The sequence below is a fragment of the Epinephelus lanceolatus genome, chromosome 19, assembly GCF_041903045.1.
Source record: "Epinephelus lanceolatus isolate andai-2023 chromosome 19, ASM4190304v1, whole genome shotgun sequence".
Classification (NCBI taxonomy): domain Eukaryota; kingdom Metazoa; phylum Chordata; class Actinopteri; order Perciformes; family Serranidae; genus Epinephelus; species Epinephelus lanceolatus.
Genome location: NC_135752.1, coordinates 12604444 through 12619178, shown reverse-complemented (window position 1 = coordinate 12619178; position 14735 = coordinate 12604444). Strand labels below are relative to the sequence as shown.

At 39.2% G+C, this 14735-nt stretch overlaps 2 protein-coding genes across 3 annotated transcripts; both read right to left on the bottom strand.

Annotated features, from left to right (window-relative positions):
• Positions 1-728: 728 nt before the first annotated feature.
• Positions 729-9179, bottom strand: cacfd1 (calcium channel flower domain containing 1). 2 transcript variants are annotated; one of them, XM_033647552.2, is made up of 5 exons: positions 8577-9179; positions 5879-5951; positions 3595-3720; positions 2918-3025; positions 729-2452 (listed from the first exon to the last, which is right to left on the bottom strand). In XM_033647552.2, exons 1-5 carry the CDS (start codon positions 8686-8688, stop codon positions 2362-2364), a joined length of 510 nt encoding a protein of 169 aa, XP_033503443.1. In that variant the 5' UTR covers positions 8689-9179; the 3' UTR covers positions 729-2361. The 2 variants fall into 2 exon arrangements, with proteins under 2 accessions (XP_033503443.1, XP_033503444.1); XM_033647553.2 differs by lacking the exon at positions 729-2452 and adding an exon at positions 2585-2725 and having other exon boundaries at positions 8577-8829.
• A 691-nt stretch (positions 9180-9870) lies between these two features.
• ptcd2 (pentatricopeptide repeat domain 2) lies at positions 9871-14166 on the bottom strand. Its single transcript, XM_033646449.2, has 10 exons — positions 14049-14166; positions 12925-13017; positions 12697-12826; positions 12348-12465; positions 12160-12238; positions 11981-12072; positions 11023-11136; positions 10846-10920; positions 10637-10750; positions 9871-10399 (listed from the first exon to the last, which is right to left on the bottom strand). The coding sequence occupies exons 1-10, from the start codon at positions 14155-14157 to the stop codon at positions 10178-10180; spliced, it is 1146 nt and encodes a 381-aa protein (XP_033502340.2). The 5' UTR covers positions 14158-14166; the 3' UTR covers positions 9871-10177.
• Positions 14167-14735: the final 569 nt, after the last annotated feature.

Sequence of the window (14735 nt, the reverse complement as noted above, 5' to 3'; positions counted from 1 at the left end):
TCAATCAATTCACAGCAGTCCTGGATACATAAAATAAAACTGGATGGACAGATGGATAGATGTGGGGAAGGAAAGCAGGGTTTTTTGTTTTTACATCTTGTTAAAGCTGTAGTGTAAGAGTGTGTAGTGTCCGACTGTAGCATACTGCTGGTGTGCATGTAGTGTTTCATCACTTGTGAACGCTGGTTGTGCACGTTTTCAGTGCTACACAAATGCTTTTCTGTCAGTTCAAATGATATTACATTTCATAGTCATGCTTATGCTAGTTACCATACATCTATGATCTATGCATAAACTACTTATTTTACGCTGTGCATTGTTGAGTATGATACCTGAGAGCTGGTGGTAATGTGTGAATAATCCACTCAGTCACTGACCAGCCAGTAATAGACTAAGGATGGAAACAGCTGTAAGAGGTACGTGTAAACAGTTATTCCCAAAGCATCCTTATTACCGATGACACAACAGAGACAAGGCAACAAAACAGCACAAACACAAATCGTACATTGCAGACCACTGCATACCTCATTTGAGTGACAAAGGCAAACCATGGCTCTGGTGATTGTGTGGGATACAGACCAATTAGTCCCTGAATCAAGACACTTCCCCTCATTCAATTTTCCATGGGGTTTGGTAGTGTGTACTAATTAAGACTCATAATAAACACAGCAAAAATTCAGTAAGAGATTCTCGAACAAAAAAAAAAAAAAGGTGCAACATGTTTTAAAAAAAATCTGAACAAACAAGTGCACGTTCCAGTTTTTCCATGACATCATGTACCACAAAATCTGCAGCCACAACTTAGCTACCGGCTGCTTGATCATGAGGGACCATACGTAAACAAGCTGACACATGCACTTAAAGCTTTTAATGACATTCCCTCTATACCAGAGTCCATGCTACCAAAAGTTTAGTGCAGGAATGCCTCTGGTGGGCAACTGAAGAAAAAATGAAATAAATGAAAGCATAAACTGTCTCTATCTTTGGGTATACCAGATACATTCCCCAATGTATGTTTAAAGTATCCCTAATGCCTATGTATGTTTAAAAATGCATTCAGGCTGCAAGTCAGAGTTTGTCTGCTCAGTCGCTTCAATACTTCAATACAAAAATCACTTCTTTACTCAAAAGTAGTCCAATAAGGGTACATTTTAGAGCTCAAATACAGGGAACATACTTTAGGAAACACTTGAGGCTATTTACATATCTGTGGCGGTAACTGTCAGTCTGAATGGTTTTAAAAAGTCAGGCCGTTTCTTTCATTAAATATAAGAATAAAATTTAATGAGACTCTCAATCATACATGGAAACAGAGCTCTTGTAGCACTAGCTTGCACTTGTACCTCAGTTGGTTTTATCAACTATGTTCACTCAGTAAAACAGGTTCTTTGAATTAATCGCAAAAGTCTAAAGCTCATTTTATCATTGACTTGTCTTTACCCACTCTACTCTCTAAGTCAGACAAGTCTGAATCACAGCCTCAAAGTCTTCTCATTTCTCTGTTTTGTGCCTCCTCTCTCCTCCATCCTCCTGCCTCCTGCCTGCGACCTGGAAGTCAATCTCAGTGTGCTATCTTGAAGGATGTCTCAATTTCTAAATACATCTCGAGGAGAGAGGAAGCTTTCTGGAGGAGCTATGAGCTAGGACGCGGAGATGTATACCTTGCATAAGTCTTTTTGGCACCCATGATGCATAAAGGAGGTGTGACACACAGCTGATGATGCAGCTGGCCACACGTCATATTTAATTGTCGCTTTAAAGTGACGGCTCCAAAGCGGTGATGTCTCATCTCTTTAATGCCTGATGCCTCATTCCTTGTGTCTTTTCCTTGCCCCCTCCGCTCATCTCTCCGGTGGGAGGGATTAAGATGTGAGGAAAGGAGGCAAGAAAAGGATGTACAAACTGAGAAATGAGAGGAGGGGGTAGTGAATAACCTGAAGTCAATTATATACATTTTACAATCACATTAATTTTCGGATTTCCTTAAAGGCTCTTGGGCTAAAAAGATGTACCTCACAATTTTTCCTGCCAAAATAAAGTGTACAACTGACAGCAGCAACAAACAACAAAGGGAAACAAATGATAAATACAACCCATGGGAAGGTTCAAAACCATAAAAACAAATTAACACTATCTCCATTTACACGCCAGGTACCAAATAATGGACTGAATCCAACGTCAATCTGTGTGGATACTATTAGGTCAGGACAACGAGAATGCAGCAGTTAAAGTCAATAAATAAACTCAATACCATGATCATGGGGTGACAGAAATGAGGGAAGGAGCATGGAGGGAGAGGCAGGATGGATGGAGGACAGAAAGAACTGAAGAGGGGAAGAGGAGGGTGGACGGGCAGGTGCCTCACTCCGGAGCCCCGTTTGCCATTTCTGTCATCCTCTCTTCATCGCCCTGTTTCTGATGCTGCAGTCTGGCATAAGTCACCGCATCTCCCCTGAGAAGGAAAGAAAAGGAAGACAGGAAGCGAGAGAGGGAGGGTAATAAAAAGTTATGACGAAGGAGAGGTGGGTAGAAACAAAGGCAAAGCGGGTAAGACAAGAAGGGATGACAATGTTAATTGTGAGGTTATTACACGGCTCACCTTGTCAGAAGTTAATTTGCATGAATAAAGACACTCATTAGGGTTGTTAGACGCATAAAATAAAAATCTTATTAACTGATTAGAATGTGGGATACTGCTTTTAATGGGAGTCTGTTTTAACGTAACCTTTTAGAGGAGTGTTTTTATGAGTGACACATAAAGAGATATGAGTAATTACAAAACGTCTGTATTGTACAGCTTTCATTCAAACAGATACTGATAATAAATTGTTACACAAAATAGCTGGCATTTTTCTGATGCTTCATAAGAGCTTATATTACGTTATTCCATGTGACTAGCTACAAAAAGACATCTTACTTTTTGCCTAAAGAGGCAAGGCCGTACAGAACTCCTGTAGCGAAGGCGATGGCATTTCCAAACAAGGTTGTAAAGGAGAAACTCAAGAATATGGGAAACAGAGCCATCCTGAAAATGAGACAAGAAGGGACAAAAACAAGTCAGTGAATCACATGAAAGCTACAGTTGTTTATAAAATGACTTTTGGTCATATTTGCTGAAGCCATCACTTTCTCTAACTTTCTCATTTTACAGCTAAACAGTACATTAAAATACGTTTCTGAAAACATTTAAGGCGAGAAACAGAATCTTGACTCATATCTGATCAGCGCTGCCGAGTTCTCAGCTCTGATTGGTTCTTTTTGTTCACGTGGGGTGGATTTTTGCAAATGCTATTAGAAGCATACGAAGAGGAGGAACCTGATTTTTTTCACAGAGCATCTGTCTCATGTAATACTGTGTAAACAAAGTGACAGTTTCAGCAAATAAGACAAAAAGTTATTGTTGTAAAAAGTTACCAACCACAGCTTGAAGTACACACTAGAGATAAAAGACCTACATTCCTAAAAGTTTATCCAACGGCTTATGCAATGATAATTAATAACATCATAAATTCACATTCCAAAACTGGTATTTTTCATACAGTGACGTACATCCTCCACTGACACAAACTGTATACAATGCATAGTTGTTCTCACCCACAGTAGAAGAAGGCTTTCTGCCAAGGTTTCAGTTTGTCTGCACGGGCTGCTACTGCATTGGCAAACTCTATGAACTGGCAACAGAATGGGACTTCACATAGGAACAGCACGAAGGCGTTCAACCTTGAGACAGGAGGGGAGGACACAAACACAGAATTATCTTTTCCATTTCAAATACTGCACAACTCACGTCTGGAGAAATTTGAACACTGTAGAAAAGACCCATTATGCTGTCATTGTCATTATTCAAGGTTTTCAAATTGGGCTGGAGCACAAGTGCTCACGTGTTTACTGTCATAGAAACAGCAAGAAGGTTTGGATGGTGAGCTGGTTAGTGGAGGTTGGACTGCAACTAAGTGTTATTTTAATAATCGATTAATCTGCCAACTATTTTCCTGATGAACTGTTTTTCTGAAGGAAAAGGAATGTCTTCAAATGTCAAGTTTTGTCCAACTAACAGTCTCAAACCCAAGCACATTTACTTTACTCTCACATAAAAGAAAAGCAGCAAATCCTCACAATGAAGAGGCTGGAACCATTGAATAGTTGCCAATTCTCCTAGAAAACTGACTTAAACAATACATCAACTGTCAAATTGTTGCTGATTAATTTTCTGTTCATTGATTAACTGTTTCATCAGTAAGTGATATAAAACTGGCATGATGTCAGTTTGGCTGACAGTGTGGCCACAGCTGCATCTGGTATTCGGTCTTTTTTCTTAATCTGTGGAGGTGTTGACAGTTGGTAGGGGACAGTGTTTGATTAAGGCATTTTAATCCCTATTGTTACACAAAATGTTATTTCTGGAGAAACTGAAAAGGCTCCAGGGCTGCAACTAATAATAATCTTTTTCTAATTATCAATCAACATGCAATTATTTTATTGATTGATTGATTGATTGATTGATTGATTGATTAGATTGTCTAAAAAATGTCAGAAAATAGTGACAAAAGTTAATTTCTGTTGCCTTCCCCAAAGACCAAGATGAGTGTCCAAATGTCCTGTTTCCTCCAACACAACAGTCCAAAACCTTGAAATATTATAATTAGCATATGTGACACAGACCAGCAGCAAGTCCTTACATTTGAGGAACTTTAACAGTGCATTTGTTCTTGAAAAATCACTACTCAATCATCGATTGAGATGGTTTCTGGTTTCTTTGCTGTCAATCAACTCACTGTTTCATCAACTACTCATTTCAGCTCTAAAAGGCTCCTTTGATTCTGGTGTGATCTGGTGTAAAGAATACAAAAGGCTGACTGTCTTGATTTTACTTCTTATATATCAGTCTTTATTTCTAGCTAACATTAGTTTAAGTTTAAGTTTATTTACTTTATTAATCCCCTGAGGGGAAGTTCAATGTTTTCACTCTTGCTTGTCAATTACACACAGGTCTGAAAGACACACACATGCACAAACAGGACCTATACATGCACAAAGTGGAGAGATGTCAGAGTGAGGGGGCTGCCCTTTGGTCAGGCGCCCCGAGCGGTTGGGGGGTTCGGTGCCTTGCTCAAGGGCACCTCGGCAGTGCCCAGGAGGTGAACTGGCACCTCTCCAGCCACCAGTCCACGCTCCATATTTTTGGTCCGGACGGGGACTCTAACAGGCGACCCTCCGGTTCCCAACCCAAGTCCCTATGGACTGAGCTACTGCGCTCAGCTGTCAATGCAGCATCAAAGTCTGAGCAAATCACTGCAGTCTTTGAATTTATCCACACCTCTGTCATTTGAGCAGTAATTGTGGCGACATGGCTACATGAGACTACTGCTCACTATCAATGTAAGATAATACTGTATGTACAAACAGAGGAATGTAAATTAAAAGGTAATGTAAGTGGCTAATGCATGAGATACATATGACTGTAAATCTGCACAGCGAAGCTCTGATAGATCATTTATATTTACACTAGTTTATATGTGACTTAAAGTAGATGTTGAGTAAAATTTGACTACAACCAGCTCAAATCTGTATCTGTAACTGTGACAGTGACAGCTGCAGACACCAAACAGCAGTGGAAACATTAAACTAGATTAAATGATTATCAAGCTGTTTAAAAAAACACTTTCACTGTGCATTGTACAAGTGAAATGGACCAGAGTTTAAATAAACAATAAAATACAGCACTTTGCATAGTCTAAAGAAGTGGTTTTATAGCCTGTTTATTGTTTTTTGCTCCTGTATACCAACAGCATATAAAACTGCCTTGGCCTAAGAATGTGAACTGAGCTCATTTATGCATGCTACATTTAAGTGAGCATAACAAGTGTTTAAGACTTACACCATCCATACTCCAGCTGCAATGTTTAACGGGTTCACAGTGACGCAGTTCCACACTCCTGAGATGGCGCAGGCTGCATGGTTTGGACAAGAGAAAAGCAAAGGCAAAAGGGCTGTTATTGATATAAGACATATGACAGATTCTAATATTATCAAGCCTGACCATTAGCTATTGGCAATTTTAAATGTGAAATATCCCAGAGTAGATTGTTGGATTACCAATGTGGTTGTTAAAAGAGATCCAGCTCAGTCACTTCGCTTTTTAAAGGTACAATAGTTACACTCTAAGTTTGCATTTATGTGCTCCAGATTAGAACTGCCTGTGCACTATAAACAGCATAATAAAATCAGCAATGTGGAACGTATAGAGCATGTACAGTATGTGGATGAAAATGTGCCACGCATGAACACACAGAAATGTCCTTCAAGAGCAGCACATGACAACCTTTGGCTATATGCCCACAGCAATTTCAAAATGTCTAAAAAAAAAACAAAAAAAAAACAAAAACGCTTAAATAAAAAATAAAATGAACCTAGCTCTCATATCTAGATGTAACAGCTATTATAAAGCATATTTGGGCTGAAAATTAATAACCCAGATCAAATTTGAAACCACTGTGTAAAAATCAAAGCAGGCTACATTTTTCATGCACAAGATTTATTTCATGATAATTTGAGCATTTTCAATTGGGGCCTTTTTTTAAAAAAAAAAAAAAAAAAAAATACATCTTTTTATTTTTGCCATGGCTATGATTTGTGTTCCGTCATTCTGTCTGAACCCCCGACACACAGGTCCAGTGGGACCTACTTAAATCCAATATCTGATTATCTACTTTCTACTGCAATATGAGATGAGCTTAACATACACAGCTTGAGGTGTGTTCAAAAGTCGTGCAAAAACTGTGAAATATTCATGTTAACATTCTACATGTAGGAATTAATGGAAGCCTCTGACATAATGTGTGATACAACATCACGCACTGTTCAAGGGTGTCAGCTAAAGCAATGCCCACAGCAGCGGTAAATCAACCTATGATGCCACTCAATGTATAAAAGTTGTATTCACACTGACATAAAGCAATTAACTGTACAACACGTGAGATTTATCTGCTGTAGTGCCTTTATGGCTTATTGTAAATATATGACAGACAAAAGACAATTATGTCAGCTTTGAGGGTACACTTTTTCCCTATCAATTAATCTGGCAATTATTTTCTCAATTAACTGTTTAGACAGTAAAATATCAGCAAATAGTGACCAACACAATTTCTCAGAGGCTTAGGTAAAATCTTTACATGGTCTGTTTTCTCCAACCAGAAGTCCAAACACTTTTGAAAAATTATTCACGTCATTATTGTTGAAGGAATCGTAGGTATCATGGAAACGTGCAAATATTCATGCCAATTGGAACCAGAATAGACTAGAGGCTGAAATTTGTGTGCATTTGGATCTTTTGTGCAAAAAAAAAAAAAAAAAAAAATCAAAATAGCAGATTAATTCAATGTCGATCCAAAAGCTGCATGTCTAGAACAAAGCAGTTATTGATGCTGTCTGTTACACCTGTGCTATTCCTGCTTGAACAAGCCAAAATGTGAGAAAGACCAATTAACACATGAGGTGAAGGCCTATTTCTTTCACAAGTGAGAAGAAAAGATGTCAAAAAGCACCATTAACATTTCTCTCTTTCATCTCACAATAAGTCACAAATACCTTTTAATTTACCAATGTGTATTATTTCTAATTAATAATTCTGTGGTATGTCTGAATGGCACACACTGTTTGATACTCAACCAAATGCAAAAACACTGTTTGTTAAACCTTCTGACTGCCAGTCAATACACCAAAACCAAGTATGATCTTTTGTATTTGAGACTGAAGACTGTACAGCAGTTTCAGACTGAAACTCCTCAGTGAGAAGTCAGGGTAAATATCTAATGTCTGTGTGAGCTCTCAGGCCAGACAGGCCCACACTGCCACAAACAGCGGAAAAGCTATGTAGCATATCCTGCTCCTTTAGACCATCCAGCCTCCTTAATAATACAAAGCCCATTGAATATGCAGTGCCCCAGGTGGTTAATGTGATACAGGCACTGGGACTCTGGTGTCACTGTGAAGGCGAGGAGGATAGAGAGAGGGAGAGACAGGAGGGCTGCAATGCTGCTGGAAAACTGCAAAGCCAGCAATAAATCCACTTCTTTCTCCCACTGAACTCCTGAGGCAAAGGGTGACTGTACCTCCTGTGGACTATGGGTGTTCATATGACACAATTTTAATCTAGGAATAACAGGCTGTTATGGAATGAGCAAGCTATGCAAATAGGCGGTGCAGTGCCTGCTGCAATGAGAGGACAATGGGCTGGGGCAAAGCTTTTGTCTGGCGTGGCTGAGCAGCTGAAGTGAGGTTTATACACAGTCAAAAACATGATTTTTAAAATAGTAATCTGATGCCATTTCTGTCCTGTATCACCTCTAATCCTCATATTAATGCGGGTAATGCAGAGGAGTACACACAAACTGTATGAAAGTGTGCTCACAAGATAATAAAGTCACTTCATTGATATAGAAAATTGCACAAAGTTATATGATTGTATACTGGCACACAGCACACTCAGTTGTTTTTACTGTACATGTAACTTAGGTAGCGGCTTATCATTGATTTACTCATCAAGTGACAAAAGAAAGACTTTAACAAATACTTACATATTCCTCCCAAGACTCCAGCTATTTTGCAGAGCCATCGGTACCACCATGTCATGCCGTCATCCTCCGGAGTGGCTTTAGTAGACGCTGCAGTCTCCGCCTCGGTGCTCATTGTGTTTTCCTTGCTGTATTAGCTAAAGCTACCCAAATCCAGTATTTACAGATGTCGAGCCTGATACGACCCAACAATAGCTATGTTAACTTAGCTAACGCTGGCCTCAACAAACTAACTGCTAACCTGCTTCTGTGCTTCTGACCACACAGCGGTCCCTGTCAGTGATATGTGATGTAATTTAAACTTTTAAGCAATTTATATCTTGTCTTTCCTTTGTCTGTTGTTGCTGGAGCCAGCTGGGCTGATGTTACCAACAGCTCCCCCCGTCTGTTAGCACCAGCTAACCGGCTAGCTGATGCTAAAGAGCACCGCCACCCAGCTGCTGCTGTGAGTGGATATCACCGCTGCATCCGTCCTAAACCCTCTGGTAACCTTGTAATTGAACAAAAAGTATTTCCTTTACAGTTTTTTACGACTCTACACTATCTAGTCGTGGGTTTGGTCCAAGTCGCAGCTCCGTTGTTCTCCTCCCTGGCTGCCCCAGCCGATGTCAGCGGTGCATTGTGGGAGGGATTTGAAGTGCGTCATGGTTTGTTTATATGTGTTCTTATCAGCAGATTTTGGGGTTGTAATAAATATATTTTACTACACACTTGTGGTTATCACAGGATACAGATGAAAAGCTTGGGAGCAGCAGTTTCTGAGATTTTAATATCTGAGTATGAATGGAAATGATAACGTGACAGGTGTTTGTGATTTACATTAAGTTTGAGTCACAGAGAAGTATGGCAGCATAATGCATTCACTTGAGAAAAAACCCTGTTTTTCTGAATTAATGAGAATATATCTAAGTATTATTTTAAATGTTTTCATAAGAAAAACAAACTGCTCTTGTTTCTTTTTATTAATGGCAGTCTGAGTTAATCAATCATGTTCAAAGTCTCCTTTTAGTACAGAACCCACTCTTTGTGTCTCCCTGGAAGAAAAATAACAAAAACGGGAACCGTGTTTCAAATAACTCTGGAATATATTTTTCTTGAAACCGCTGAACGGCCAGTATGAACAGGAGGTGTGACTACAGCTTGCAAAACATCCTGCAATTAACATAAACGTACCTGGCTGTTGTTTTAAAACAGACTTGAATAATTTTGAACCTATCCTTTAAACATGGAAACACAAACCTGACTTCACCAGCATCCCCACACAACAAAAGTAAGAAAAATAATCTTATTTTCATTATTAAATATCCCATATAACCTTTAATCACTCATCCACACTTACATATAACACTTTCTCCCCAAATCCCTCATTACACAGCTTTCTGTTAAAGTGTTTGTTGCACAAACATGAACTGTGACCTCAAATTTTAAATAGGGATGACAAAAAAGGGACAAAAGTCCACTCTGCAGAGGGGTGACTGTGTTCACGGAGAGGTAGATAAAAGTAATCGTGACAAAGTCTACTCTAGCCAGAGTTAGTGTTTTTTGTCGGTTTGCATACAGCCTCATCTTAGACCCTTAACGGCAGGCTTTGCACACGACTTCTCTCACTCTGACAGCAGAGTGGACTGCAGTGGCTTCAGAGTCCTTCGGCTGGTCCTCCTCCCCTCCATTATTGGCAATGGTTTCCTCTTCCCTGTGGGTGTGTAGCAGAGCATGCTATCGAGGGTCTGCTGGGTCACCTGATCGGCTTGCTCGAGATCACTCACTATCTGTTCCACTTTCATCATGTGCGGCCCGTCCTCGCTCCGCAAGAGCAGCAAATCCACCTGAAACACGTCACAAGAGGCCACTGAACTACCAAGCAATTTTTCAGGGATTTATACATCTCCGTAGCTTGTATTAACTTTTGTGAGAAGTACTCCTCACAGATATTCTCATCAACAATCCCAGTAAATCATACTTTGTTCAAAAGTGTAATTACTGCATCCTCAGCTATCCTGCCTCAGCTTTTAAGTATAAGTAGTATCTGTGTTACTGAGCAAACAGACAAATGTTTGCCTTACCACCTCCTGAGAAAATTCAGGCTTCCTCACAAAAGAAGGGCTTTTAGGTCCAGTGGCTGCAGACAGGAAGGAAATGGCATCTGTCACCGCTCCTGACATTATTAGCAATAAAACCTATATCACAGTAAAAAGAATATATTAATTGTTTAACAACAACAACAACAACAGCAAGAAGTAATACACACTACAGTCACATGATGAGCACTTACCTTTATATTTTGGCATAATCTGCTGTCAGAGCTCATAATTTGTGAATACAATGACTGTGCCTTTTCTACATCATTCTGGAACAAAAAAGGAAGATAAAACAGATTATTGATTACATATTATAATATTCTCTACATCTTTCTGCATGAATGAAAGAAATAGAAGAAGTTATAACTTACCAGTCGAAGTGCTAACGCTACAGCAAAGCAGTAAGCATGTCTGGGGATGAAGTGCCCTTTGGCCTGTTCCTCCTCTATCAGAGCAGTGCAGATCCTGTAGGACTCAGCTGTGTTCTGATGACAAAGACAGAATAATAACTGACTGCAAAGACTTTTTACATCCTAAAACAATTATAATCCTTGGGACTGTAATGTTGAAATAGACATTACTTTTTAAAGGTCCAGTGTGTAGGATTTATGAGGATATATTGGCAGAAATGGAAACAAATATGATAAGTATGTTTTATTTAGTGTATAATCACCTGAAATAAGAACTGTGTTTTTGTTAGAACAAGCCATTTACATCTACATAGGGAGCAGATCTTCATCTAGGAAGATTGCCATGTTGCACTGCCATGTTTCTACAGTGGCCCAGAATGGACAAACCAAACACTGAGTCTAGATAGGGACATGTGTGTTTTCGTGTTGACCACCATAATTAGCGGCCTCTTTGCGACGTAAGTGTCAGAATAACACTTTTTTTTTTTTTAAAGTTCAAGTGCTTTTTCCAGGTTAAATCACCAGATCAGCTTGTTTTAGAGAGAAGCACACCTCTAATAATTAGGCTCCTGCTAAAAACCTCTTGCACATCTGGATCTTCAGTCACAAAATGAAAAAGATGTGCACACATACATTAGCAGGGGCTGGGCTAATGGGATCAGAGAAACACTGATTTGAAAAATTAAACTGCTTTGATCAGTGGTAGAGGTTTTAATCCCATGATCTGTTTGTTTTGGAGTGACACCTCTGCAGATGATTTGGCTCCTGGTAAAAACCTCCTGAACAATGAACAGTGGGGGAATTCTAACCTGGAGAAGTCTCAGCTGGTTGCAATCTGCAATCCTTACCACTAGATGCCACTAAATCCCTCTAAATCTCACACACTGTTCCTTCAGAGATAAACCCATTAAAATGTTACCAGCTTATAGCAGGTGCCAGACGCCAGTGTCACTGTGTCTTTGTTGAATGGCACGCCTTGATTCCTCATGGTTCTTAGTACCTCCAGGGCATCTGCAATAGTCAAAGTTTGGAATGTTTGACACACGTGATAATAATTTCACAGGAGAAAAAACACTGGAAGGTTAACCTGTCACTTACGTTCATAAGAGCCTTTAGTGAATAACATGTCTATGGCGATGTTAAAGGAAGTTGCATCGTGGAAAAATCCCCTCATACTCTGATCAGACAAGGGAGAGAAAATGTTACCAGTCTGAAACAGCTCTTAGAAAAGTATCAATCCTGTTGTTTTTCTCCCTAATGGCACTTTTCCAATAATCGAGTTTTACCTTATCTGTAAGTGTAGAGGCAGCCAAGTCGTCCAGATCCAGTTCATAACACAGTCTCATGAAGAGAGGACCAAACTTGAAATCTCCATACAACAAGCTGCGGTTCTCTGCATGATACCTAGTGAGTGCAAATTAAAGGATCGTAACATAAATGAGATACTTGTTACATGATAATAGCCATATTGAAGACATGTGTTTTTGCTTTAAGAAGTGGGGAGAATCTAATTTCCTTCATTCCAATGTTTGTGAAACACATTGCAGATAAACAGCAGTGGATGAGTTGACATTTGTTGTGTTGAAAATGCAAACTTTGTGTGTAAAATAACACTAAATAAAGGATGTACTATACCTAGAAATGGCATCTCTGGCGATCACCATGTCATCTGCAGAGTGGCACAAGTGAAGGAGAAGCTTCAGCTCATCTCTCAGTATCAGTTCATTCCTCTGTAGCTTCTGACTGAATTCCGCGATATAATTTCCTGTAAAAATTCAATGTAAAAATATGAGTTCTTGCTGCACGTATCATAACACATAACAAAAACTGCAGCTTTAGAGCCAGCAACAAAAACTACTTCACCTTTCGTTCCAACGGCACGGTGAGCCACAGCCAGCTTCCTTTGTTGAAAGTCTCGTAGTTTGATGACATCCTCTGACAATAGATGTCTCTTAGCTGCAGAGAAGACAGTGGCCAATGACTATAAAAATGCAGTGGTGTTGTGTAGTAAAACTAGATTCCATTTCAAGGAAAAAAGTGCTCCCTTGAGAAGCCATCATATCATAATTTAGCAGAGGTGTGTGCTTGAGTTGCAAAACTTGTTCTTGAGTCAGATTTTAGTCACAATTCTGATATCTTTAGACTTGACTTAACAAAATCAAGAGAAGACATGCAACTCAACTTGGACTTTAACACCAATGACTCATGATTTCACTTGGACTTGAGAATTATTCAAAAACTGTGCCACTGATCAGTTGATTTCCCTTCATCTCTTGAATCTAGTGACATGCACGTTAATGTTTACATTTCATTGAGACGTAAAACAAAGCATGCCACAACATAATATGTCTTTTAAGGAAGAACAGTCTCACACATTCACGAGGAGAGAGTTATACATTTTTTTTAATATGAGATCTGATAGATGTAACAACACAAAAACATACATATTGTATTCTGACATATTGTCAGCCCTACTTGTTTTATAATTAAGTTCAATAGCACTTGTAAAGTTAATATATTATTACTCTGCATAGCATTGTATTTTGTGAGGAGTCTGACTTATTTAGGACTCGAAGGTCAAAGTTTAGGACTTGGGACTTGACTCGAGACTTGTCAGTCTTGATATGGGGCTTGAGTGCAAAGACTTGAGACTTATTTGTGACTTGCAAAGCAATTACTTGGTCCAGCCTCAGCTATTCAGGCCAGCTGGATAACTAATAGTTACAATGCCATATGCCTTATTTTATTTTTTATAAAGCCAACATACAAATGCAGCACATCCTGCAAGTAAAACCTTCGGGTAACCGAGTTTTGGTGGATTTTTATGAGCTGTTAAAGCCATTTACACTCAGTTACTGTAGTTAGTTGTGTACACATGTGGGTTATTGACAAGTTGCTAATGTAGCTTCTGTCTGTTAAACCAGACAGTTTCATCAGCCATTTGAGTATCAGACAGGAAACATATTGCCGGGGTTTCTTTGTCTTACCTCCTATGCAGCCTTCAATCCAGCCTGGCTGTAAAACACCACAAAACAGTCCTTTAGAGGGCTCAAGTACCAACGACCGACAACATCTACCTACCATGGCCAGCGCCATATTGCCCACTGACTGTACCATTGAAGTGAAAACAAAGGGCTGCTACTGGAGCTACTATAGAATTTAAAAACGCCGACTACTGCCCGAATAGGAGAAAATATTTTTTTTAAATCTACTAGTAATCGATGAATATTTTAATTCGAGTAAGACAGCGTGTGTGGCTATTTGTTTTAAATGTTTTATAGTACGCAGTACACAATTGGTATCTTCCAACATGGCAGCGCCCGTAATCCGACGCAGGAGTAAAGTGCGTTTTAATTTTACATTATTAGTATTGTTGTCATTTATTTCTTCTCTATGACATGAAGCTTTTATCATTTTTGCTGCATGTTTGAACGGGATGAGCATTTTATCAGCAAAAAAGCGTTAATCTCTATTCCTACAGGTGGTGCTGTTGCACTGCACTTTAAACATGTCTCATGAGTTTGCTGCTGTGAGGCAGTTTTGGACACAGTAATGTAGCCAATAATATGTGTTATAATAATGTGTAATAAATGTGCGAGACACAGAAACACATGCAGATACTTGCACGTTTTGTCTTTATTAATATTGGTTTCCATCACCATACATTTACAAAC